Source organism: Carica papaya, chromosome 7, assembly GCF_054855325.1.
Source record: "Carica papaya isolate Zhongbai chromosome 7, ASM5485532v1, whole genome shotgun sequence".
Lineage (NCBI taxonomy): Eukaryota > Viridiplantae > Streptophyta > Magnoliopsida > Brassicales > Caricaceae > Carica > Carica papaya.
In genome coordinates this window covers 17,512,955-17,538,695 of record NC_142315.1, presented here as the reverse complement: position 1 = coordinate 17,538,695, position 25,741 = coordinate 17,512,955, and the positions used below count along the sequence as shown (strand labels likewise).

Sequence of the window (25,741 nt, the reverse complement as noted above, 5' to 3'; positions counted from 1 at the left end):
TTTCCCGCAGGATTTCGTCCCATCTTCTATTTTTCTCCTGAAAATTATTATTTTTAATAAAAATGCAACAAATAAAATAATAATAATAATAATAAATAAAATAATAAAATCTAAATAATTTAAAATTACGAATTTAAATTACAAAATATGATAAAGATTATGAAACAAAATTTAAATGAGTTCAGGTGGCCTTAAGGCCCGAATAAATAGGGATTTTCATATAAAAATTTAGCGCGGTGGTGAGTAGGATGTTACAGGAAAAATATACATGCATATGGTAAAACATACATAAATATACTTACATGTACCTTTAAATTCATATACCTATCTAAACATATATGCATCTCAAAATTCATGCACTTATCTAGGCATACATGCACTTTAATATAAATGTGTACTAAGAAAAATCGTAATATATTAACAATAATATAGTGTGTGTTATATATTACAATTAGAACCTTTATATAAGATAAACCAAAATATCTAATTTTATTCTCAACTTTTAAATTGTACCTTGGATTTTTTTAAGTTTAAATCAATCTTCAACTTTTAAAAATGTGGAATAACCTCCTCGTTGTTAAAAAAAATTAACACTATCAAATATCGATATTGTGACATCCCATATGCTAATTAAGACAAATGAGTGTCAGATACAATTCAAAATAATGAGTGCATGCTAAAATTTTATACAGCGGAATAATTGATACAAATCCCTTACAAATATATATATGAGTTCCCATTACATACATATAACTGAAGCCTGAAGTGGCTATAAAATACAAAAAAAAAAATTAAAGCACAAAAGAATGTCACTTATTTCACTATGCTATTGGACTCATCAGAGTGCGAAAATAATCATGCACTCAAATTTTGTGGATCCACAGGATCTTCATAGACTTCCAAGGGTATGTGAGCCAGTAGTTCCTCATTTTCTTTCTCATCTGTGAGGGACATGAAAAGAGTGAGTTCTATATGCTCAGTAAGAAAAATAGTTTTAAATTAACATCGTAAGGTTTTAAAGTTAAATTATTTTAACTTAAAAGCTTACCATTTGGCCACCTCATAGATCGATCTTATATTTTAAAAATAATTTATTTATTAAGAAAACAATACATTAATATGAACAAAATAAACATACGTCATGCCAGATAATAAAAAAAATTAAATAAATCATGAAATGCTTAGATTTTTATGTCATGCTTCGCGAAGTCGTTACAACTTCTATCTCTGAAGTCAGATACAGATTTTCAACTACCTAAGTGGAATGACCAGATCAGATACATATACGACAATTTGTTTAGGCCTATTTTTGGCTGGCCAAACCATAGTACGACCTACAACCATGGCTATACCAACCATAGTGACCCTATCAGATATCTACAGTCACAACAGTACTTGTCAAGGATGACCCCTAATAGATATTCATGTTACCACTCTTGTCAAAGGGTACACCATCATCCATTAGGAGCAGTTCTCTTATATCTTTCTAGACTAGATGGGGGATGAAAAAATAGATACCCTGAAGGGCTAGGGAAATAGATACCTCTCAGAGATAAAAAGCCAAACGAGACACTTGATGTAATATGCATGTCAATACAGATATATATTTCGGACCATTCATACTTCACTCAACTTTTCTCTTTTCTTTTTCTTTTTATTCTTTATTTTTAACAGGCAATAATACCGACTTTATATTATATTTTATTACATGCAAATGATCAAGTGCTATATAGCATACTTGAAAACAAGAACAATTCGATTTATCTAAACTATAAACGCAAAGGCATACGAGTAGGTAAAATCAAAATCGTCATATTTAATGATTTTATTTTATCTAAAAATATTCCTTAAGACGTCGAAAGAAATATAAAATTTCTTACCAAAACCTTGATGTTTTCTCCTTCACCATTCCTCTTTTTTTTTCCTCCTCTCACTAGATTACTCTCTCTCTCCTTTTTTCTCTCTAAGTCTAGAAAAATGGAAGAATGGAAGTGTGGGAAAGAATGGGATGGTAAGACCTATTTATAGAGTTTTTGAATTGTTGGAGTCGTAACTAGTGGTGAAATCTGGTGAAGAGAGAGGAGAAATAGATGCTCGACATGAAAAATGAGGGAGGAGGGCCTCCTCCATTGACGACGGCAGCGCGCCACCTGAGGCGACGATGGTGCACTACCCGAGGCAATAGTGCCCCAGCCAGTATGCTGTAGGCTAGCCTGCAGGCTCACAGGCCTCCTGTGGCGCGCGCAGGCATGCAGGGCCTATCCATGCAGTCCTACTGCGCGGATGGCGCGCGCACAGTGTGCGGCACCTATCTACGCGCGAGGTGATGCATGGATGGCCTGCATGCATGCGATAAGACGCGCGCACAGTGTGCGGCACCTATCTACGTGCGAGGTGATGCATGGATGGCCTGCATGCGTGCGATAAGACGTGCGTAGGAATTGTTCTTGCGCCATGCGTGCAAACGGGACGTTCATACTATGCACATGTCCCGTGTGTGCGTACGTGCAGATGGGACGTGCACATTGTGCTCACATCTTGCATGTGCTGTGCGCGCGAGCGCGCACACAGTTCGTGGCATCCACGCAGGCGGCTCTGCTTCCCTGTAGGATTTTTTCCGCGGGATTTCTTCCCATTTTGCCCTTTTTTTGATTTTTTCTAATTTTTTAAAATTAAAATTAAATAAAATTAAATACAAATTAAATACAAATTAAATAACAAAAACAAAAATTAAATAAAATTAAAAAAAATAAAATAATTAAAAATCAACTAGATTCACGAATTACGATAAATAACGTGTGGTGTAATTTAAATAAATTTAATACGGAAAAAGGCCCGAACAATTAGGATTTTTCAAATTAATTAAGCACAACGATGCGCGGGGTGTTACAGATACACATGAGTGATGACATTATTTGTTTTAATCCATGTGGACACTATGCAGATGACCCATATTTTCCACATAAACTCATCAAAAAACAAGGGGTCCTTCCCCATCTCCTTTGCAATCAAGCGTCCCTGATCTCCACCATATACTTCTTCATCAAAAAGTGTCGCTATAAGTTGCTTCATTAGTTCCATGTGAGTGGAGTCACTACCATCACCATTATTATTATTTTTTTCTTCCTTTTTTTCAACTTTTTCTATATATATGTATATATATATCTTTTTCTCTCTCACCTTTTCACCTCCTACAGACGAGTCAAACTATGTCTCAAGATCAAAGATCAAGTGGACTGAAGGATCTTTGTAAGCTTTGAGCAACGATTTATAAACTAACATGGCTCTCATCCATCACTGCTCTAAGGTGAGTCGAGAGAAGATGTTGATGAGCCACTCGTGTTGAATAATAATAAAATGAGAAGAGAGATAGAAAGAGAGAGATAACTCTCTAGAAGTCCCAACCCATCAACCTAAAATAGGAGTTTCGTGTCAACAATGAGAGCTAGAGCTCTAGTCATTTAAAAGCTAACTTGATCACTCGTCATCAAGGTGAGCTTGTGCTTTGAGGTTTAGGGTTAACACAAAAGTTAGGGCATTGGTACTCTCATTGTTTTATTCTTTAAGCTGGTCTGCGTAGACACCGCGTGTTGATGACATGGTGTTCACATGACATATGTTTAAAGACATCAATAAACATATGACTATTTCAACATATGTCATGCATTTCTCCGAAACACAAATATTCTTATAATGTTTGTTGATGTTTAGTATATTTATCATATTCTTCTTTCCTTACTCTGTGACATCCGAGGTGCGAATTAAGGCAAATCGGTGTTAGATACAGATTCAGAGTAACGAGTGCATGATAATATTTATGTAGCGGAATCAAACCTTAACAAATCCCATACAGATATGTATGAATAATTAATGTTCCAAATATATACATCACTGAGGCCAGAAGGGGCTATAAAATACAAAACATAAGGGTCACTTCTTTCACTATGCTACTGGGATTCATTAGAGTGCGAGAACAGTCATGCACTCAGACTTGTGGATCCACGGGATCCTCATAGACTTCCAAGAGTAGGTCTGCTTGCGGTTCCTCATTTTCTTCCTCATCTGGAGGGGATAAAAAGAGTGAGTTCCATATGCTCTGTAAGGAAAACAATATTAAATTAACATCATACGATTTCAAAAGTTTATTATTTTATCTTACCGCTTAGCTTCATTGTTTACCTAACTTATCATTATAAAAACCATTTATTTGAATATAAAAATGGTACATTAGCATAGAAAATCAAATATATATATCATGTCAAATAATAGAGAAAATCAAATAAATCATGAAATGCACAGATTTTTCGTGTCATACTTTGCGAAGTGGTTATAAACTTGCATCTTTGAGGGTAGACACAGATTTTTAACTACCCAAGTAGAATGACCAGATCATATACATATACAAAAATTTATTCAGTCTCACTTCCGGTTAGTAAAATATGGTACAATTTATGACCATGATCACGGGTGATCCCAACAGATAATGCGATACCACTCTCGTCAAAGGGCATGCCATTATCCACTGGGAGTGATCCTCTTATGTCTTTCCAGATCAGATAGGGGAGGGGAAACAGATGTCTCGAAGGACAAGGGGAATAAATACCCCTTAGAGATAAAAAGGCTAATGAGACACTTGATGTAATATGCATGTCAATACAGATATATTTCGGACCATACAGGCTTTATTCTATTTTTTTTTTCTTTTTAATTTTACTATTACAGATTACATATTATATTTATTACATGAAAATTCATTAAGTGTCTGTAATTCACATAGCATGCTTAAAAATGAGAACAATTTGACTAATTTGAACACAGAGGTATACAACACAAGCAAAATATTAATCAGATTAGATTTACTTATCTAAAAATACTCCTTAAAACGTCAAAAATAATACTAGATTCCTTACTAAAATCTTGATGTTTTCTTCTTCATTGTTTTTCTTATCTTTCTCTTCTTTTCTCACTAAGTTACTATATCTCTCTCTTTCTAAACCTTTGAAAAATGAAAAAAATAGAAGTGTGGAGAGGAAGGAACCAATTATATGCTAAATTTAGCAAGTGATCTTTTTGGTTGGATTTAGTCTACTTCCTTGACCATGTAATTTTAGACGAAAGAGTTTTTGTGGATTCATCCAAAGTTGAATCAGTGATTAACTAGAACTGACAAACTAATGTAGCTGAGGTATGTAGTTTCTTTGGTTTAGCAAGTTATTACCGGCAATTCATCGATGGATTCTCCAAGATTATTGCTCTATTGACCCGTTTCACTAGGAAATGTGTCCCTTTTATTTGGGACTATGAATGGAGTGAAAATTTTGTTGAATTGAAGTATCGTCTCACTTCTGCTTTGGTGTTGATCTTCCTTGACAATACTGGAAGACTATTTATTTAGGCCCTAAAGACGTTTAAAATTCCTTAATATTTCGTAATTTTAATTTTTTCAGATCAATATTATATTTCATATTTTAATTTCGTATTTTATTCGATTAAATAATTTTTAAAATTAATTATTTTATTTTATCATAGAAAAATTTTATTTTATTTATTATTTAAAAAGATTTCAGGAAAAAAACGGAGAAAAAAGCAAAAAATCTTATGGGAACGAACACGGGAAGGATCCCACCCGTGCATGTCTCATCCACACAGGGTGCAAGGCACGGTCTACGCAGATGTCCCATCGCGCGTAGACTGGCGCGACTTTGTGCGCGCGTTGTCCACGTAGTAGGCCTACGCACAGTGCCCTACATGCTTTTGGCCTACACACAGTAGGCTAGGCCTGCGTGCAACAGGCTAGGCCTACGACGCATTGCTGGCGCCTTGGGTAGTGCGCGCTGCCCCCTTGGGCGTCGTGCACTGCCGGTTGGGTGACGTGCTATCGCTGGCTTGGGCGATGTGCCACCATTGCTTCGGCAACATGCTGTTGTCATTTGGGTGGCGTGCCTTCAGTTTTTGCGCCGCCATCATGTCGCATCGCCCATCTGTCAATCGTCACATCACACTTTTTCCACTGACTTTCTCTCTCCTCACTAGATTTTTCTACTTGGCATAAATCCAACGGTCTGCATTTTCTATAAATAGGAACCTTCCTTTCACCATTTCTTCATCACTTCCATTTCCATTCTTTCATCCTCCAAGAGCTTTAGAGAGAGAGGAGGAGGAGGAAAAGAAAAAAAGGCATAGGGAAAATATCAAGGTTTTGATAAGAAATTTAATATTTACTTTTAAATATCCTAGAGAGCATTTTTAGAATAAAATTAATAAAGTTTAAATTAATGATTGCATAGTTAAATCTTATGCCTAAACGAAATAATTTTGTGTTAATGCATGTTTTATGATCAAATATGAACTTAATAATTTGTATGTGTAATTTAAATGATTTAATGTTTGAAATAAATATTCATATGTGATGCAATTAATCGTAGAAAAATGCTTAATCATGAAATAATGTATAGACATGAGAAGTATGTATTGGTATTAGCATTCCAAGTTCATAAAGTGTTTCGTTAGATTCTTTATCTCTGAAAGATTTTTGTTCTTCCCTCATCTGGTCTGAAAAGACGTGAGAAAATCACTCCTTGTGGATGACGACGTACCCTCTAACGAGATTGGTGACACGATATAATTGTAGGGGTCACATTTGGCAAAGTACAGTTGTGTCCAAAGTTAACATGTAAGACTACTGTGGTTAGCACGACCATGGTCATAGATCGTATTATAGTTTGGCAAGTCGTAAATATGTTGTTGCTTTGGCAAGCCGTAAATGTGATGTTAGTTTGACAAGTTGCAAATTACTATTTTAAATTAGATGAATTGGTCATTCCATATGGGTAGTCGAAAATTCGTATTGCCCTCAGTAGATGGAAGTCAGAACGACTTCGCACGAAAAATAAAATAAAAAATAGTGCATATCATGATTTGTTTGATTTTCTTTATTTTCAGCATAATCGATTTAAATGACATGATATAGTTATGATCTGATAGATTTGAATGTTTTTCTTTGACAAATAAATTATTTTCATAATTAATAAAGAACTCTAACTTAACTCTTGATAGTAAGTAATGATGGTACTTTTTATTAATCTTAAAATATTATGATGTTGTTTAAATATTGTTTTTCTTACTGAATATATGAAACTCACCCCTTTCCATGCCTCCCTCAAGTTCAGGAAGATAGTGAGGAACCGATTGCTGACTTACTCATTGAAATCTTTGAGGATCCCGTGGATCCATAAACTTTTATAAATGTCTGACTTATCTTGCACTCTGATGAGTCCATTTATATAGAAGTGGTCCTCTTTGTATTTTATTATTTTGTTTTTTATCACTACTTCTAGCCTCATATATATATATATAATTAGGAACTCATATATTTTGTACGGAATTTGTGATTATTTGTTTCACTGTATACATTTATCTATTATACATTCATAATCTATTTATGTGTCTGACACCTTCATACCTTAATTAGTATTTGAGATGTCACAATTTTAATATAGAATATAAACACACTTACTCCTACGCTTGTGATATATAATTCACTATGATAAATAATTCACCATAGGAATCATTATAGTTCATTCCATACTCATGTTCAATCAATTCTAGTTAATAAAAGAATAGTCAAGGATCAATTTTGATATGAGAATATTTTTATAATCGCTTTTTTTTTTTTTTTTTACTTTTATGAGCATAATGGAGGTTAGGACTATTTATGGTATATTCAGTATTATCATCATAATCACTTAAATAATCTTCTGCGTGAATTATTTTGAAATTAGTATATTTTTGTTTTTTCTATTTAGCTATAAAATAAATATTTAAATTAATCTGAAATTATAAAAAAAAATCTTGATATTATACTAAAATCCTTTAGTTCTTTGACTTTCATATTCTTTTCTCACAAAAAGTGCCATTTCTTGCCCCCAAACTTTTTCATAATCTAGTTAGAACTTCTCTTACTACTTAGTGACATCTCTTGCCCCAAATATATTCTAAGCTAAAGGTTGAACTTTTTAAGCTCTTCATAACGTGTATAACTTAATCATATATCCTACCATTATCAATCATATAAGATACTCTAAGTGAGAAATATAGTATGCTTAGCTGTGAGAAATATAATATGCTTAGCTGTTTCAATATATATATATATATTTAAAAAATTAGACAAAAGAAAAAGAAAGTATAGCTGTACTTGTTTGAGGAGAAGTGGATATATAAGCAGGAGTAGACATCCTAATTCCTAATATGGCACTCCTTGGCCCTCTAAAAGGAAAGGGTAGTCCAAAAAATATACACCTACAACCTTTACGCGCAACTCATGCATATATATATATATATATATATATATATGTCATTAGCCTGTAGCCGGCTCTTTTTAAGACCAAGATTATTTTAGATTTAGAATATTTCTGCTACACTTTTGTCTACATTTTTTATAATATAAGTTAGAATATCAATTCAAAGTACAGTAGTTAATATACATGCATGTACATATATATATATATATAGTGCGTGTATATTATAGGTAGAGAGATTCATTTTTATGAACTTTTTGCTACAACGTATCTGTGTTATCTTTTTTGTTCACATATATTTGCATGTGCTCTTATAATAATAGTATACAAAATGAATCTAAACTTTTTCATGATACAATGAATAAATTTTATTAGTTGAAATAGAAGCAGACAATAAAGGACGTGTATTTGAAGCTGCTACAGTGTCTTCCACCATTATATTAATTAATAAACCAAAAATAACAGAGAACAAAGTGATCATAAATTTATATGTAAATGATTAATATAGTGTATCTAAGGTCCACCATTGTCATTCTACGGTGGCCACAATCATTATTTATTTTTCTTTGTTTCGTACATTTTTTTTTTTAATTTAAATGACATATAAATATATTAATTATAAAACAAGTATTTATTTTAGTTTCTAAAATATAGTTAGTGCTATAATTTATTCATAAATCTTTTTCTTATTATAAATAAGTTCTTAAAATTTGAAAGTTTGTTACAAATGTTTAACATTATTAAAATTTAAATTAAAAAATCACATATGGTGTCGAACATGTCTGAAGAAAAAAATTATTTCTTAATTATTTTTGTGGTCATTAATATTTTAATTAACGTTAAATTATTTTTAATTAATTCTAAGATTTAACATATTAAATTAATATTAGTTTTTTCTAATTTATTTCTGTTATCAATATTTTTTTCTCCAAACAAATACTAAGTAGATATGATTTTCCATCTAAATTTTATTAATGAAAGTTTTCTAAAACAATTTTAAAATTTAATAATTAATTTATAAAAAAATTTAGAATTAAAATATAATATTAACTATAATCCATAGACTAAATCAAAAATTTTTCCTTTAATTACAAAGTAATTTTTTAATGAGAGCATTTGAGAATGAATTGTCTTATTCAAACTACAATCTAATAAAAGTGGTAATCCCAATAAATGATTTATATATTTTTTAAATATAAAAAAAAAAGCACTAAACTCTAAAAGCATAAAACAATCATTTCGAATAAATCCCATGTAAAACTCATGTCATCCGCACACATATAATATACATGAATATAATGGTTGCTTCATGGAAAATTACCTGTCACTTCCTCTACTTATATATACATATATACGTAGATTGAGTCTTTCAGCCATCGTTCTTTTCATGCATACATCTTTCTTTGTTTTTAGGGGGATGCAAGAAAAGCTTTCCTGTCACCTCTTTCCTCTTTTTCTCTGTTCCGTTTCTCTCTTGGTTTGCTAGTACTTAAAGCAGAAAATCTTCTTCTAACCCAGTAAACCAATTGTCCGAACCAGATTTTCCCTGAAGCAAAATGGGTTCTTGTGGAGAGAAAAATGAGTCAGAGAGGGGAAAGGAAAGAAAGAAGATGAGTATAATTTTCAGATATGCAGATTGGATAGATATTGTGCTGATGGTATTGGGTACATTAGGATGTATTGGAGATGGAATGTCTACAAACTGGTTATTAGTATTTGCAAGCCGCCTAATGAATAGCTTGGGGTATGGTAAGACCCAACAAAATCATGGAAATTTCATGCAGGAAGTTGGAAAGGTTAATTAGAATTTACCACTCAAAACTCTTTTTTATTTTCATAGTATTCAATGTTTCTTTCATTTCCCACATCTTCTCTTCCTTATTTTTACTTGTTTTAATTTACAGTGCAGTCTATATTTTGTATATGTGGGATTGGCAGTCATGGTGGCTTCTTTCATGGGTAATTTCTATTTCTTTTACTGTTTCTTGCTTTGCTTAATGAACGGGTAAGTTTGTATAATTAAGGATATGGCACCTAAATGTCGTGTTTGTATCACCAAATAATTCCATAAATTTATCAGCACAAATATTCAATTCTTGAAGCTCAATTAATTTTTGCAGAAGGTTATTGCTGGAGCAAAACTAGCGAGCGGCAAGTTCTTAGGATTCGTTACAAGTACTTAGAAGCTGTTCTACGACAAGAAGTTGGATTCTTTGACGCACAAGAAGCAACTACTTCAGAAATCATCAATAGCATTTCAAAGGATACTTGTCTAATTCAAGAACTACTTAGCGAAAAGGTATAAACATTAATTATTGTTTTTCATGCATTACTTAATTTGTTCTTCTAATTTCCTATTTGTTTCGTGTGATGATGATCAGGTTCCGATATTCTTGATGCACACATCTGTGTTCATCTCAGGGCTGGCATTCTCAACTTACTTCTCATGGAGATTGGCTATAGTTGCTTTCCCAACTCTGCTTCTTCTCATTATCCCTGGAATGACTTATGGCAAATACCTACTTTACTTGTCGAAAAAGTCGTACAAGGAGTACGCAAAAGCAAACACCATTGTCGAGCAGGCTCTTAGTTCCATCAAAACTGTGTATTCCTTCACCGCAGAGAGGAGAATCACGGACAGGTACTCTGCAATATTGGACAAGACAACAAAGCTGGGAATAAAGCAAGGTATGGCCAAAGGTTTAGCTGTTGGGAGCACAGGGCTCTCTTTTGCAATCTGGGCTTTCCTTGCTTGGTACGGAGGCCATTTGGTTATGTATAAAGGCGATAGTGGAGGAAGGATTTATGCTGCTGGCATTTCTTTTATTCTCAGTGGACTGTATGCTATTTCTCTCTTCCTAATTCCTTTTCGCCGAGTTTAGTTTTTTCTTGAAGAAATATCAATCTTGTTATTTAGTACATTTAAGCATTTCAGTGAAGTTAAAAGTGAAATGCAGATCACTTGGAATGGCACTTCCTGAAGTGAAGCACTTCACAGAAGCATCAGTTGCTGCTACGAGAATATTCAGTAGGATTAACCGGACCCCAGAAATTGATGGTGAAGACCTAAAAGGACTAATACTACACAAGATTAAAGGCGAGATGGAATTTGAGCATGTTAGTTTCACGTACCCTTCTCGTCCGGATTCCGTAGTTCTCAAAGACTTCAACCTCAAAGTTGAAGCAGGGAAGACGGTTGCTCTTGTTGGTGCAAGCGGAAGTGGCAAGTCCACTGCAATTGCATTGGTTCAACGTTTTTATGATGTAAACAGCGGTGTTATGAAGATCGATGGGTTCGATATAAAAGGACTACAGTTGAAATGGATCAGAGGGAAGATGGGACTTGTAAGTCAAGAACACGCTTTGTTTGGAACGTCCATAAAAGAAAACATATTGTTTGGGAAGCTTGATGCCACCATGGATGAAGTAATGGCTGCAGCCATGACTGCAAATGCTCATAATTTCATAAGGCAGCTTCCAGAAGGGTATGAAACAAAGGTGTGTAGTATATTGCTTAATTAGATGATTTGATTCTAATTTAGGATCATAAAGTGTGTAGGATTACCATTATTCTTACCATGATCAAACAAACACAGTTTTAAGATTATATCCCAGGTTGGGGAGCGAGGAGCGCTTTTATCAGGAGGACAAAAGCAGAGAATTGCTATTGCCAGAGCTGTCATCAAGAATCCTGTAATCTTACTCCTCGATGAAGCAACAAGTGCGCTTGACTCTGAATCAGAAACTCTTGTGCAAAATGCCCTTGATCAGGCTTCCATTGGGAGAACCACCCTGGTAATCTTTTGACAGTACTGAAGTTAATGCATATATTTATTTAAAGGTTTTAAATCAAAGGCATGATACCATAATACAAAATCTCAAGCAAGTCATGCTACTTTAATTTCCAATGTTGAAATGACAACTAGCATAACTCTTAGTTTCTGTATGCTTAGGTTGTGGCCCACAAGCTTGCGACAGTAAAAAATGCAGACCTCATTGCAGTTGTCAACAATGGTTGCATTGTTGAAATAGGCTCACACACGGACCTTATCAATGGGAATGGCCACTACGCAAAACTAGCAAAGCTGCAGAGACAATTCAGCTGTGATGAACACGACACAGTCACCGAAACATGCATATCTTCTGTTGCAAGGAGCAGTGCTGGGAGTCCATTGTCTTTATTTTCTACTCCATTGCCTATCGAGAGTCCAAAGTCAATACCATCTAACCCTCCTCCTTCCTTCACGCGACTTCTTATGTTGAATTCGCCAGAGTGGAAACAAGGTCTGATTGGAAGCCTGTCAGCCGCAGCATTTGGTGCAGTGCAGCCTGTTTATGCCTTGACGATAGGAGGCATGATTTCAGCTTTCTTTGCCAAAAGCCATCAAGAAATGCAAGCTCGGATACGTACATACTCCTTGATATTCTCTTCACTCACACTGGTTTCCATCATTCTGAATCTTCTCCAACATTACAATTTTGCTTACATGGGCGAGAGGCTAACCAAGAGAATAAGATTAGGAATGCTAGAGAAGATGTTGAGCTTTGAAGCTGCTTGGTTTGACGAAGAGCAAAACTCCAGTGGTGCTTTATGCTCTAGATTGAGCAATGAAGCTTCTATGGTTAAATCCCTAGTAGCAGATAGAGTTTCTCTATTAGTTCAAACAACTTCTGCTGTCACCATTGCTATGATCATTGGACTAGTTGTGTCCTGGAAGCTTGCATTAGTAATGATTGCAGTTCAACCACTGACGATCCTATGTTTTTATACACGCAAAGTTTTGTTATCTAGTATCTCCACAAACTTTGTCAAGGCACAAAATGACAGCACCCAAATTGCGGTAGAAGCTGTTTATAATCACAGAATTGTTACTTCATTTGGCAGTGTAGAAAAAGTTCTTAATATTTTCGACAAGGTTCAAGAGGAAACAAGGAAAGAGGCAAGGAAAAAAACATGGCTAGCTGGGATTGGAATGGGATCTGCTCAGTGCTTGACATTCATGTCATGGGCATTAGATTTCTGGTATGGAGGTACATTGGTGGAAAAGGGACAGATATCAGCAGGAGATGTGTTCAAGACATTTTTCATATTGGTTAGTACCGGTAAGGTCATAGCTGAAGCTGGAAGCATGACTTCCGATTTAGCCAAGGGCTCAACAGCAATTGCATCTGTGTTTCAGATTCTTGACCGCCAATCCATGATCCCAGGTTACTCTAAAGTAAGTCCACAACAGTTCAAATCAACAAAAACCATTTATGTTCAAGTATTGTTTGACATATTTTGATCATTCATTGATTAACTTTATACATGTTTATACATATTATGGTTAGCGAGGGGAGGATTGTAAGGGAAAGAAATTAGAGAAACTAAATGGCAAGATAGAGATGAAGAAGGTTGATTTCGCATACCCGAGTAGACCAGAGAGCTTAATTTTGCAAAACTTTTGCTTGGAGGTGAAGGCAGGGACAAGCATAGGACTTGTTGGGAGAAGTGGGTGTGGAAAATCAACAGTAATAGGATTGATTCAAAGGTTTTATGATGTGGATAGCGGTTCAGTGAAGGTGGATGGCATAGACATAAGAGAAATAAATATTCAATGGTACAGGAGACACACAGCTCTTGTTAGCCAAGACCCAGTCATCTACTCAGGCAGCATCCGTGACAACATTCTGTTGGGGAAGCTTGATGCCTCTGAGAATGAGCTCATTGACGCTGCCAGAGCTGCCAATGCCCATGAATTTATCTCGTAAGTATCTTCATAAACAATCAATTATTAAAGAATTTATAATTCATATTTTTGATTTTTTTACTTGTATTATTTTAAAATTTTTAAGATAATCAGTTCAATTAATTATTTAAAATAAACTAAAATCTGGGTTTGATGTAAAATTACGAACAGAGCATTAAAAGATGGATACGAGACAGAATGTGGAGAAAGAGGGGTGCAATTATCAGGAGGGCAAAAGCAGAGGACTGCAATTGCGAGAGCCATAATTAGGAAGCCAACAATTTTGTTACTAGACGAAGCAACCAGTGCTCTTGACGTCCAATCAGAGGAGGTTGTGCAAGAAGCTTTGGATCGAATCATGGTCGGAAGAACAACAATCGTGGTGGCTCATCGTCTTAATACCATCAAGAAGCTTGATTCCATTGCTTTTGTTGCAGATGGGAAGGTGGTTGAGAGAGGTACATATGCTCAGCTCAAGAGTCAGAAAGGGAACTTCTTTCATCTTGCCACCCTTCAAAAGTAATGATGTACGTATATGCCACCACATAGTGGTTGTTAATAAAATTTTGGTGGCTACATGTATACTATAAATTCATATACATATGGCGGTAGCCTAAGTTATTTTTAAATTATGTAGGCATATAACAAGAAAAAAAGAAAAAAACACTTTCGCACAGAACTACAAACCCCAGAAGCTCACATGGACAAGCTAGTTAGACACAATTAAAAAAAAAAAAAAAAAAAAAAAAAAAAAGGAAAGCGAAAAGGAAAACATTCCTGCATTCTTGATAATAAAATTACTGAAATATTTCATTTACCTCATTTTTAGTTAATAATCATTTTAATTTATCCAACACACGCTAAATTCAAAGTAGTTTTATTAAGGATTAAAGCAAAGAAGGGTAGGACACCCAAGTCAATTTTTTCTAAATGTGTCTGCTATGTATCTTTTATTCTCACCATATTATATAGCATTTATTGGATTTTAATACTTAAAAAGTTGTACATTCCATTTAAGTAGAAAGTTTTTCTATTGTTAATAAACTTCCTTCCAATTTACTAAGAAAGGATCCAACTTCATTACAAATGATACAACATTTGAACTTAAACCAATAAAAGTTTGAATGAATTCTCAATGCCTATACATATAATTTAATTTCAAATTTTGGGATTACCTTAAATTTTCAAGATGCAACGATCTTAATTGTATATCATAACATTTGATAATTGATCATCTAATAGCACTTCACTATGAGTGTGGCATTTATGCAAAGCCTATGTAAATTGAGGTTGTGGAAGGTCTAGAATTGCCTTTTTGTTTCGGGATTGTAGGATTATGGGCGTGCATAGTGTGATTGTGGAGGGCGATTGTCAAAAAACTATGACATTATCTTTTGGATAAAAATGTACAATATAATGAATTTGATTTGATTTTACAATATAATTTTTATTTCAATTTTTTTTTCTAAAATTTTTCAATGTTATTAGATTTTCAAACATTGTAATTAAGTAACTCATGTCTTAGTTAAGGAAGTTGTATGTTTATAAGGTTAATTACATATTATTTAAGAACCACCAGTAGTATTTTATATTCATTGCTGGTGTAGGAGTACTTTGTTTGGATTTTAGTAGATATTATTTTTATTTTAAATATTTTTTTAAAACATTCTGATATAATTAAATTTTCAGATATTATAATAGAGTGATTCATATATTAAGTATAAAAGTATTATATCGTATATGTTTTAAGAGTCACAGGTGATTCTTTATTCATGTTGGTGTAAAAATAGTTTAGTTTAATTTTTGAAGATATTTTTCTATTTCAAGATTCTTATTGAAAATTTTCAATGTAGTTAAATTCCTAAAAATAGTTACTAATTAGCTCATGTCTTAACTAAAATGCAATATATTTGTCGGGTGTATTACATGTTTTTCAATAGTCACTAGTAATATTGTATTCATTGTTTGTGCAGGAGTGTTTATTATATAATATGTTTTCTTTGAATTAGAAATAAGAAATTAAATTACAAGTATATATTTAAAAAGAACTTCAAAAAGTAAAATAAATTACTAGTATATATTTTTTCTTAATATTAAGTTGATTTTATAATAAAAAAGTGTTTATGTTTTACCCCAACAAATAAGTCTATTTTACTTAAATTTTGTGATAAAAATTTAATTTTATTGGAAAAAAAATTTACAACATTCTATATTATTTGAATTGTAAAATAGTTTATCGCTATAATTTAAAAAGAAAAACATTTATGTTTAATAATAAAAAGATAATATTGTTGAAAAAAGTGTGCTTCCTACAAAACAACTTTTTTAGTTTGTTTGAAAAATATATATTTCATAACAAATTTGTTATTTGTTAAAAGTATATATTTTTACAACAAATTTGTTTTTGTTACAGAAGATATACTTTTATCAACAAAATTTTTTAACTTGTTAAAAAATATATCTTTCACGAATTCTATGGTTCATAATCCTTTTTTTATAAGAAAAAATTTAATTATAACAAAAATAAAGTTGTTACAAAATTAGATACTTCACAACAAACTTTCTTATCATAAGGAATTTAGTTGTAACTTATAGTTAACCATATATGTTATTTATCATAATTATAGTATAACACCTCATAATTAGGATGTGTGAATCTAAAAATATTTTCGAGAGACTTAATTTAAAGATTTTGAAAATTTAGGTAAAAAAAATTGAATAAAATACATTTGAAAATTAAATGTGTGAACTAGGAGTATTTTGGGAATAAAAAAGAAATCCCAAGAAATTTTAAAATTTAAGAAAAACCCTGAAAAATTATTAAATTTATTTACAGGGACCTCATTAAAAAGAAAATATTAGCTTATGGCAAAACTGTAATTAACTAGGGACCTAATTACAAGAATTTCGGGCGGATAAGAGTGGAAGCGCAATTCTGGAAAACATACCACATCCAAATGATTATGTGTCCAGCCCAATCAAATCTTTTTGCGTGGGCAGCCACGTAAGCTGACTTGCATGCATGAACATTTATGCAAGCATAAAGGTATACAAATCAAACAACTGAGATTAAGCCAATTAAATGGTTGAGATACATGGGCACAAGGACGGTCTAGATCTCATACCTTTAAAACAAACAAATAAGATTAGCGAAAGATAAAAAGACCTAAAAACCCCTTAATGAAATTCTCCATCTGACGGTCATGATTTAAAGAAGGAAAGTTGGACGACTAGGATTCATTTTCGCATTGGATTAAACCCTTGATCTAATCATGTTTATGCAATTTTTTAGGTTATTAGGAGTAGAAAACTAGAAGGGGAGCTAGTTGTATGAAACTTGAAGCTGTTCAATTTTTTTTTTTTATTTCCTTTCCGATTAGGATTCCAATAAGAATGGATAGTGTTCGATTTCTGAAGCTCGGACACGTTTTCTCAACCAGTTTCCAATATTTTCTTCGAAAATTATAGATAGTATTATTAGATTTCTTGTATTTATTTGCATATAATTATTCTTATCTTTATCCTATGAAAAGGGCATATGTATATGATGGTGGAATGTATGGCATATTATGTGTGTATGTGTGTATAACAGTATTGATAGACAAATTCGCAAGTACATTAAATTTTTTAAGTAATAAAGTGATAAGTAAAGTATTGTCCCACAGAGATTGTATATCAAGTGCCAAAATTGTAGAAATTCTACTATTATCTAGAAATCGAAATTAGAATCATGAATAAAAAATAACTTAATCAATGCAAAATAATTAAATTAATGAAAACTATCAACATAAATGCAATTTCATATGAATCTTTGACATGGTGGAGAACGGGGATGGATCGTTTTGACTTCCAAAACCTCACTCAACGTAACATCAGAAAGTTGAGTGACCTAATTTACCCTCCCTACTTGAACTACACCCAACAATATGAATGCAAATTCAAGGTAACTGGGAAAAATAAAAGAATAAGGAAGAACATCACTGCTCACCCGATAAGTCAATCTTGAATCCTTAGCTCAACAGGACTTTTAAAGCTCACTAGCATGAAGAATCTTGAAGAACACTCTTTCAAAATTAGCAGAGCTAATTTAGAAGCGAAGCAAAAACTTAAAATTTTATTGATTTGAAAGTTTTATTTACAACATAAGGATTAAAGTCTTTATATAGATTTCGCTCTCCTAATACAAATTGAAGTAGGATTACATACTCCTACTTGAACACTTAAACTTAATTAAACTAAAAAACTTAAACAAAATAATAAAATAATTAAGTTCTAATTTTATAGGATAATTAAAAGTAATAAAATAATTAAACTTAAAAATCTTCCTCTCGTAACTGAATTTGGTCTCTTCTTCGGGTTAGGCCTTCTTATTGTATTCAGCTTCTAATTCTTCATTCTTTAATACTTTCTTGAGAGGAATTTGAATATAAATTTGCTGGAAATTTGTAAGACTTGAAGTAGGAAGTGACAAGAGATTTTCAGCATGGAGAAGGTCTCTTTCACCGATTGGTGCTTGTCCTTGGACTTCTCCTTCAAGTTGAATTCTTTTACCTTCCTCTTCACTAATTGTTTCTTTGTGAACATATATTTTTTTCAGGTTATAGTCTTCTATAGAAAGTAGGACTTCTTCTTGATTTTGGTTTTGAAATGGAGGTAGGAAAACTCTTTCCTTCTTTGCATAAGACTCTCCTTATAACCCTCCTTCTCCTCCACGGTTTCTTGATCTTTCTTCACCAAGAATCATTTTAGTCATTGCTTCTTCATCTTGGATTACCGGCTTCTCTTTTCTATCAGCCATAGAGGGTGTTTCCTCCTAATCCAAGTCGAACTCATTAAGGATTAGTCTCCTTGAACGACCAACTCTTTTTTTGCTTATTTCCTCTCGACCATGGCGGCTTTGGCTTAGGATGAGGCTTGACTAAGATTTAATCTTATTCTTGAGTCATTGCCATGTTTTTTCTAGATCTTTTAGAACTAAGGTTGGGCTTGCACATTATGTTTTCTCTCGGCTTAGGCTTGACAAGCTTTTCTTGGACTACATATTGGAAACAGGGCCAATGGGCCTTCGCTTTTTAGCCTCTAGCTCCTTGGGCTAATTGTCTTGAGTCTCTCTGGATAGATCTTGGGCCTGGAATACTTGTTAGGCCTTGGGAAAGTCAAAGCCATATGTAAATTAGCCCACAAGTTTATGAGTATCCTTATGCAGGTAGAAATCACTTCCCATATGGGAGAGGGACTTCAAATGGGTAAGCGTATGCCCCTATGTGTGCAGTATATAGAGATGCACTAACGTGTGCAAACTTTCTTTGTGTGGACACAAAGGACTTATCATGCGCGTGTGTGCTAGCCAAGCTTCGCATGTGTGTCTTCGTGCTCGTGTGTCTATGAGCTCGCAGGTAATGTTCCCGAAGGCACTCTGAATCTTGGGAGTGTCTTACTCATCTTGGGACTCCTCTTTGAACATTAATTTGGGGCTCTTGGGAATCACGCCACCCTTTCCTTAAAAAGGATTCGTTCTCGAATCTGACTCTTCATCTTTGAGATAACATGGTGCACACAAAGAAGCCCGAAATAGATGAAAGTAATTTTGTTGGTACCTAGAAATGCTTGCACATATCCTTATATGAAGTTGCTTCAAATTTTATATCTTCGGTGCCATGATGAACTCTTTTATCTTTCAAGTCGAGCTTTGGAATCGAATCTCCTTAATCGAGACTTGCACATTAGTCTCAAGACGCTAGTAGGGAATCCTAAAGGAGTATTGACTCTACAGCTCAAGCTCAACAGATAATGTAGATGTAATATTAGAAAGTAAACATGAAGTAAATAGTTTTCGCTCACAAGAGTGAGTTAATCTTCCTTTACTTATGCAACATAATAAAACAAAAGTTTTTTCACACACCTAGTAGGTAAGGTAATCTTCCTTTGAAACTTCAAAGATTTTTGTCACACAAGTAGGTAGTTAATCTTTCTTTGTTTTGTTTAAATGCCACAACAGAATGGCAATTGCCATATGATGTGCAACTGAGATATTTTGTATTTTCTAATTATTTTTTTTACTAATGGAATAAACAAACAATCACTTAAATTGAATGGATTCAATGAATTCAAGTGAGATGCACAATAAACTAGCAATCAAAATTTTTGAATTGCTAATTTTTAAAAAACACAATATACTAAAGCGATGAAGATAGTAGGTTCACTAGGAGGCTAAGCTCTAACATCAAATAACGTGGTGGGTAAGGAGGACAGATCATTTTAACTCTCGACACCTCAGTCAATGTAACATCAAAAAGCGTAACCACCTAATTTACCCTCCCTACTTGAACTACACCTAACAATATGAATAAAAATTCAAGGTAACTGAGAAAAATAAAAAAAAATAAGGACACCACGACTTACCCAATAAATCAACCCTAATTCTTTGGCTCAATAAGACTTCCAAAACTCCTTAACTTGAAGAATCTTGAAGAGCACTCTCTTAAAATTAGTAGAGCTAATTTAGAAGTAAAGAAAAGCTTAAAATTTTATTGATATGAAAGTTGTGTTTATAACTTAAAGATTGAAGCTTTTATATAGACTTCATTTTTCTAATATGAATAAAAGTAAGACTACATATTCATACTTGAGCACTTAAACTTAATTAAACTACAAAAATTAAACAAAATAATAAAATAATTAAGTCCTAATTTTAGTAGGATAATTAAAGGCAATAAAATAATTAAACTTAAAAATCTTCCTCTTATAGCCAAATTTGGTCTCTTCCTCGAGTTAGGCCTCTTTATTGTATTTGATTTCTAATTCTTCATTCTTTAATACTTTCTTGAGAGGAATTTGAATAGAACTTTACTGGACATTTGTAAGACTTTAAGTAAGAATTGACAAGAGGTCTTCGACATGGAGAAGGTCTCCTTGGCTGATTGGCATTTATCCTTGGACTTCTCTTTTAAGCTGAATTCTTTTTCCTTCCTCTTGAATAATTGTTTCTTGGTGAACATCTACTTCTTTCAACTTGTAGTCTTTTATAGAAAATAGGACTTCTACTTGATTTTGGATTTGTAATGGAGGTAGGAAAATTGTTTCTTTCTTTGCATAGGACTCTCCTTGTAATCCTCCTTTTTCACAGTTTCTTAGTCATTCTTCACCAAAAATCTTTTTAGTCGTTGGCTTTTTGTCTCAGACTGCTACCTCCTCCTTCCCGTTAGCCACAGAGAGTGTTTCCTCCTCATCCAAGTCAGATTCATCAAGGATAAATCTCTTTGAGCGGCTGGGTCTCTTCTTACTTGTCTCCTCTTATCCATGGTGGCTTTGGCTTAGGATCAGGCTTGGTCTTGCCTTAATCTTCTTCTTATGCCAATGCTGCATTTCTTATAGATCTTTTAAAATTGGGGTTGGGCTTGCACACTATGTCTTCTCTCGGTTTAGGCTTGGTAAGCTTTTCTTAGACTACATCTTCCAAATAAAGCTAATGGCCCTTTGGTTTTTGGGCTTTAGTTCCTCAAGCTAGCTATCTTGGGTCTCATTGGATAAATCGTGGGCTTAGACTACCTGCTGGGCATTAAAAAAGTCAAAGCCACATGCAAATTGGCTCATAAGTTCACAAGAATCCTTCTGTGTAGGAAACCTTTCCCATGTGGGAGACGGACTCTGCATGGGAGTGGGCGTGCGCCCTTGCGTGTACAATATGTGTGCTTGTGCAGAGGACTTGCTGTGTGCGAGCGTTCTAATCGGGCTTTGCTTGCATGTCTTCGTGCTCGCGTGTCTATGGGCTCACAAGCAATCTTCTTGATGGCACTCTGAATCTTGGGGGTGTCTTGCTCATCTTGGGACACCTCTTCTAACATTGATTCGAGGCTCTTGGGAATCACATCATTCCCCCTTCTTCAAAAGGATTCGTTTGACATCCTTGAACTTTTAAATACTAATGTTATAATATTTTTCAGTTTTATTTTACAAAATTTTCTTCAATATGGTATTTCAAATATTTTACTATATTTTTTACTATTGAATTTCAGTGCCCAAAAATATTTTATGCATAAATTAATGTGTTTTTGTAAAATCATTAAAGTAAAAAAGAGAGAAAAATTTAAAGGAAACAAAAACGAAGCGAAAAAAAGGGGCAGGGGGACCCATAGGCCAGCCCGTAGGGGAGTGCCTGCATGTTACGTGTCAGCTTACCGAGTGCATAGCACACCCGCATGTCGCGCCCATGCTCACACACTGCACGCGCGTCCGCAAGCCACACACACTGCCCGAGTGCCTGCTCGCTGTAGTGCATCACATTGTCACGCGCATGCACATCCCATCTATCCCATCAGCAGCGCACCCACCTATACCATCACAGTAGCCATCGTTGGCACGTCGCGGATCGGATCTACCAGCTGCCACTTACACCTTACCTACACCCACCATATCTCCTCTCCCATTTTTCATTCTTCCCTTCTTCCTTTTCATTTGGCAGAGAGTGAGAGAGAGAAAGTAGAGATAGAAAGCTAGAAAGAGAAATAGATGAAACCAAAGGAGACTGTAAAAAATTTCCTATCTGCACAATAAGCCTCCTTTTTTTGATTTCGTTACTTCACTCCAATGCCTAAGAACTCGTTCTTAGATTTTATTTTCCTTAAATTTTAAGAAATCTATTCTAAAACCCATGGTTTTTGGATGACCTTATTATTTCCTTTAAAAGATGTAAACAACCTCGTAGTGCAAAAAATCAAAAACTTGGATTTTGGTAAGGGCTCTTAGTATTTTTACGTTATGGGTGTCAAATTCACCAAAAATAAAATCCTATTTATCTAATAAAATAAATATGTAGTAGTGGTAAGTATAGTCAAATCCACAAGGAATTGAAAACTGAATATCTCTTTTGACCAACGAATGAAAAGTAACAGTATTTTTGTAATATTAAATATCAATCGTAAAATATAAAATGTAAAATGAGAATGGAACGGAGCAATTAACAAAACTTGTATCTGAGAGTTAAAAAGTAAATCAATTACAAAAAAGATTCCTAATTGACAGTTCCAGTTATGTAGCTGATCATAGATGTAAAGATTAATTTTATTTAAAAATACAACAAACCAGTTATAGTTGTTGGAAAAGTTCTGACAACTAATTGTTATATATTCTTAAACCAACTAAGAAATGTTTGTTAGCTGGCTTTTTGCTAAATAAACAATCTTGTGAATGTCCACAGGATTTAACTTGCGAATGATCTTATGAGCTAGAAGAACCTTGTTCAGGTTACTGGTTTCATTCGTGTGAACCTATCAATAAGATTACCTACCTTCTCAATGTAACACAAATTGCCAGTAGGTGCCAAAACTACTCAAATAGTTACAGATTTGAGTAGTTCAGCTAGTTGTTTGTTGTTTCGGCTCGTATTCGATATGCCTTATTCAAATTGATTCAAAGACAACAATATATATAAGTATAGAAAGTAAATAAATACCAAGATTCAAATAAAACTTAGATTACTCAATTCGATCTCATAATACATCATGAAGTTTTCTAAATCTATTAAATAAGAAAAGAAAGCAAATCAGCCACTCATGGTGAACTTTAACACAAAAATAAGTTTCTTGATAATAAAGAAAAGAAGGAAGATGAAGGGAAGGTGTGGCAGCTGTAAATGCTGCTGTGAGTGACAACAAGAGGAAAAAAGATGTTTTTTCTACTTGGCAGCCTCGATTTTTATAACCCAAAGAGGTTAGGGTTTTTCTTTTCTTGATTGAGATCTTTCTCAAAGATTTCAGTTTATCCTCATCTTTTTAAAATAATCTTCTCTTGATTTTCGATCCTCATATCTCAGGTGGAATGGTATCTTTTTTAGATTCAAAAAGCACACCTTTTTCTTTAAGTTGGCAGCTGTGCACAACACAATTCTTGGATAAGGCTTATTTCAGTTACGCACGGGGTCTGTGAACTTATATGCTACCTTAGCCTTGCTCGAGGCTTGTTTGCCTTGGAAAAGAACATGTTGCTGTCTGCTAGATCCAAGTCTTACCCAGGGCTTGTTCTTGGTCTGATGACTTGTTTTATAAATTTTTCTTATTTTCATGTTATTTTTCCTTATCTCGTCGTAGAAAATAGTTCGAATTAAATAGACATATCAAGTTTGATAGCTCAAAAGTGGGCAATAAGGATGTTATTTTTACGTACTATCAAACTCTCCCATACTTATCTTGTGATTGCCCTCAAGCACCACATAATACAAATCTCTAACTCTCAACCTTTCATTTTTAACCCGTGTATTCCCAGTAATTTTATTGCAACTTGCCTGTTCCATCTCAATCCTCGTGTTGTAAAAATACCCATCAACTAGTAGTTTGTAGGTTTTAGTTTCATGGAACCACACTAATGAATTACCACTTTGACTAATATCCAAACACAACATGAGAGAGTTTTGCAAATTTTAGCACACAAAAATTTTCATTAAGAGAAACAATCAATACCTAGCAGAATAACCACCAAAGTTGTTCAGATATAAGAATTTCATGTAATTAGAATGCTAAAAACATAAAATTTATTTGTAGCTAATCTTTTTGTTTGAAATGTCACCCACCTTATGATGCAAGCACAAACATTTATGATGAATACACCCAATAACTCAGTTAGTAGCATTTTCAAGTGACTGGAGGAGTGGTTTATTATTTGTGCTCTATTTTTTTATAATTTCTTTCATTGTGAGTACGTTGTATGCTCTATCTCACACTTTTAGCTCAAATATATTTTTGATAGTGAACCTATTTTACGCTCTATCTCACCCATCACATGCTAGCCAATTTGTTCTATTAATTCAAACCTTATTTTTTATTTTGTGTTTCAATGTGCAGTCCTAGACATGAACCATAAAATTCTAAGCATATAAATCCGAACAAGTTGTAGTAGAGTTCTTTTTAAGTATTGACATTCACTCAAAAATAAGAGAAAATTAATTTTTTTTTAATAAAAAATCCCCAAACAAGTCATGTTTAAGACATATAATAAAAAAATAACTATTCATGGTGACATGAGAAGGTATGGGGAGGATCGAATAAACTCTTGAAACCTACTCAACATATGCAATACCGAAACTATAACCACTAGAATAACCCCTCCCTCTAATTAAATCTACAATCTTAAAAGGAAAGTAAAAACAAAGACTAGAGAAATAAAACAATGTAAGAAAAAATGCCACAGATTTACCGATAAGTTGATCCCCGTTTCTTGGCTCAACAAGACTTCTGAAGACTTCTGCTTTTCGAAGAACTTAAAGAAGCTAATTTTCGCAAAAATGCTAAAAGAAGAAAAGCCGAACCTTTCAAGAATTTTTTCAAATTTATACTCAAAGGTTTGTTTTACATCCTAGGGGCAAAAGACTATTTATAACCCTTCCCGGGCAATCTAGATGAGTACAAAAATTTTGAGATAATTAATAAAATAATAACTTAGATAAAATTCTATCTTAGTATAGGATAATTACATAATAAAATAATTATTCTATCCCGAATAAATTAATTAAATAATTCTAAGGGATAGACTTATATTAAAATAATAATTCATTTAAAATCCATATTTATCCCATATAAAATCCATTTAAAACACGTGAAAATTAATTTTAACACGTGTATTTTAAAAAGTGGGTCTCAACATTTTTAAAAGATTTCAAAATAATAAAAATAAATAATAAATATTAAATAATTTAAAAAGAAAAAAAGAGGGGTCAGCCGATTT

General features: G+C 33.4%; 1 protein-coding gene across 2 annotated transcripts; it reads left to right on the top strand.

Annotated features, from left to right (window-relative positions):
* The first annotated feature begins 9,648 nt into the window (after positions 1-9,648).
* On the top strand, positions 9,649-14,705 carry LOC110816257 (putative ABC transporter B family member 8). Of its 2 annotated transcripts, none has more exons than XM_088208022.1 (9): positions 9,649-10,093; positions 10,202-10,256; positions 10,418-10,596; positions 10,679-11,136; positions 11,255-11,795; positions 11,913-12,092; positions 12,251-13,516; positions 13,629-14,044; positions 14,198-14,705. In XM_088208022.1, the coding sequence occupies exons 1-9, from the start codon at positions 9,854-9,856 to the stop codon at positions 14,547-14,549; spliced, it is 3,687 nt and encodes a 1,228-aa protein (XP_088064148.1). In that variant the 5' UTR covers positions 9,649-9,853; the 3' UTR covers positions 14,550-14,705. The 2 variants fall into 2 exon arrangements, with proteins under 2 accessions (XP_088064148.1, XP_088064149.1); XM_088208023.1 differs by having other exon boundaries at positions 9,964-10,093; positions 10,207-10,256.
* The last annotated feature ends 11,036 nt before the right edge of the window (positions 14,706-25,741 follow it).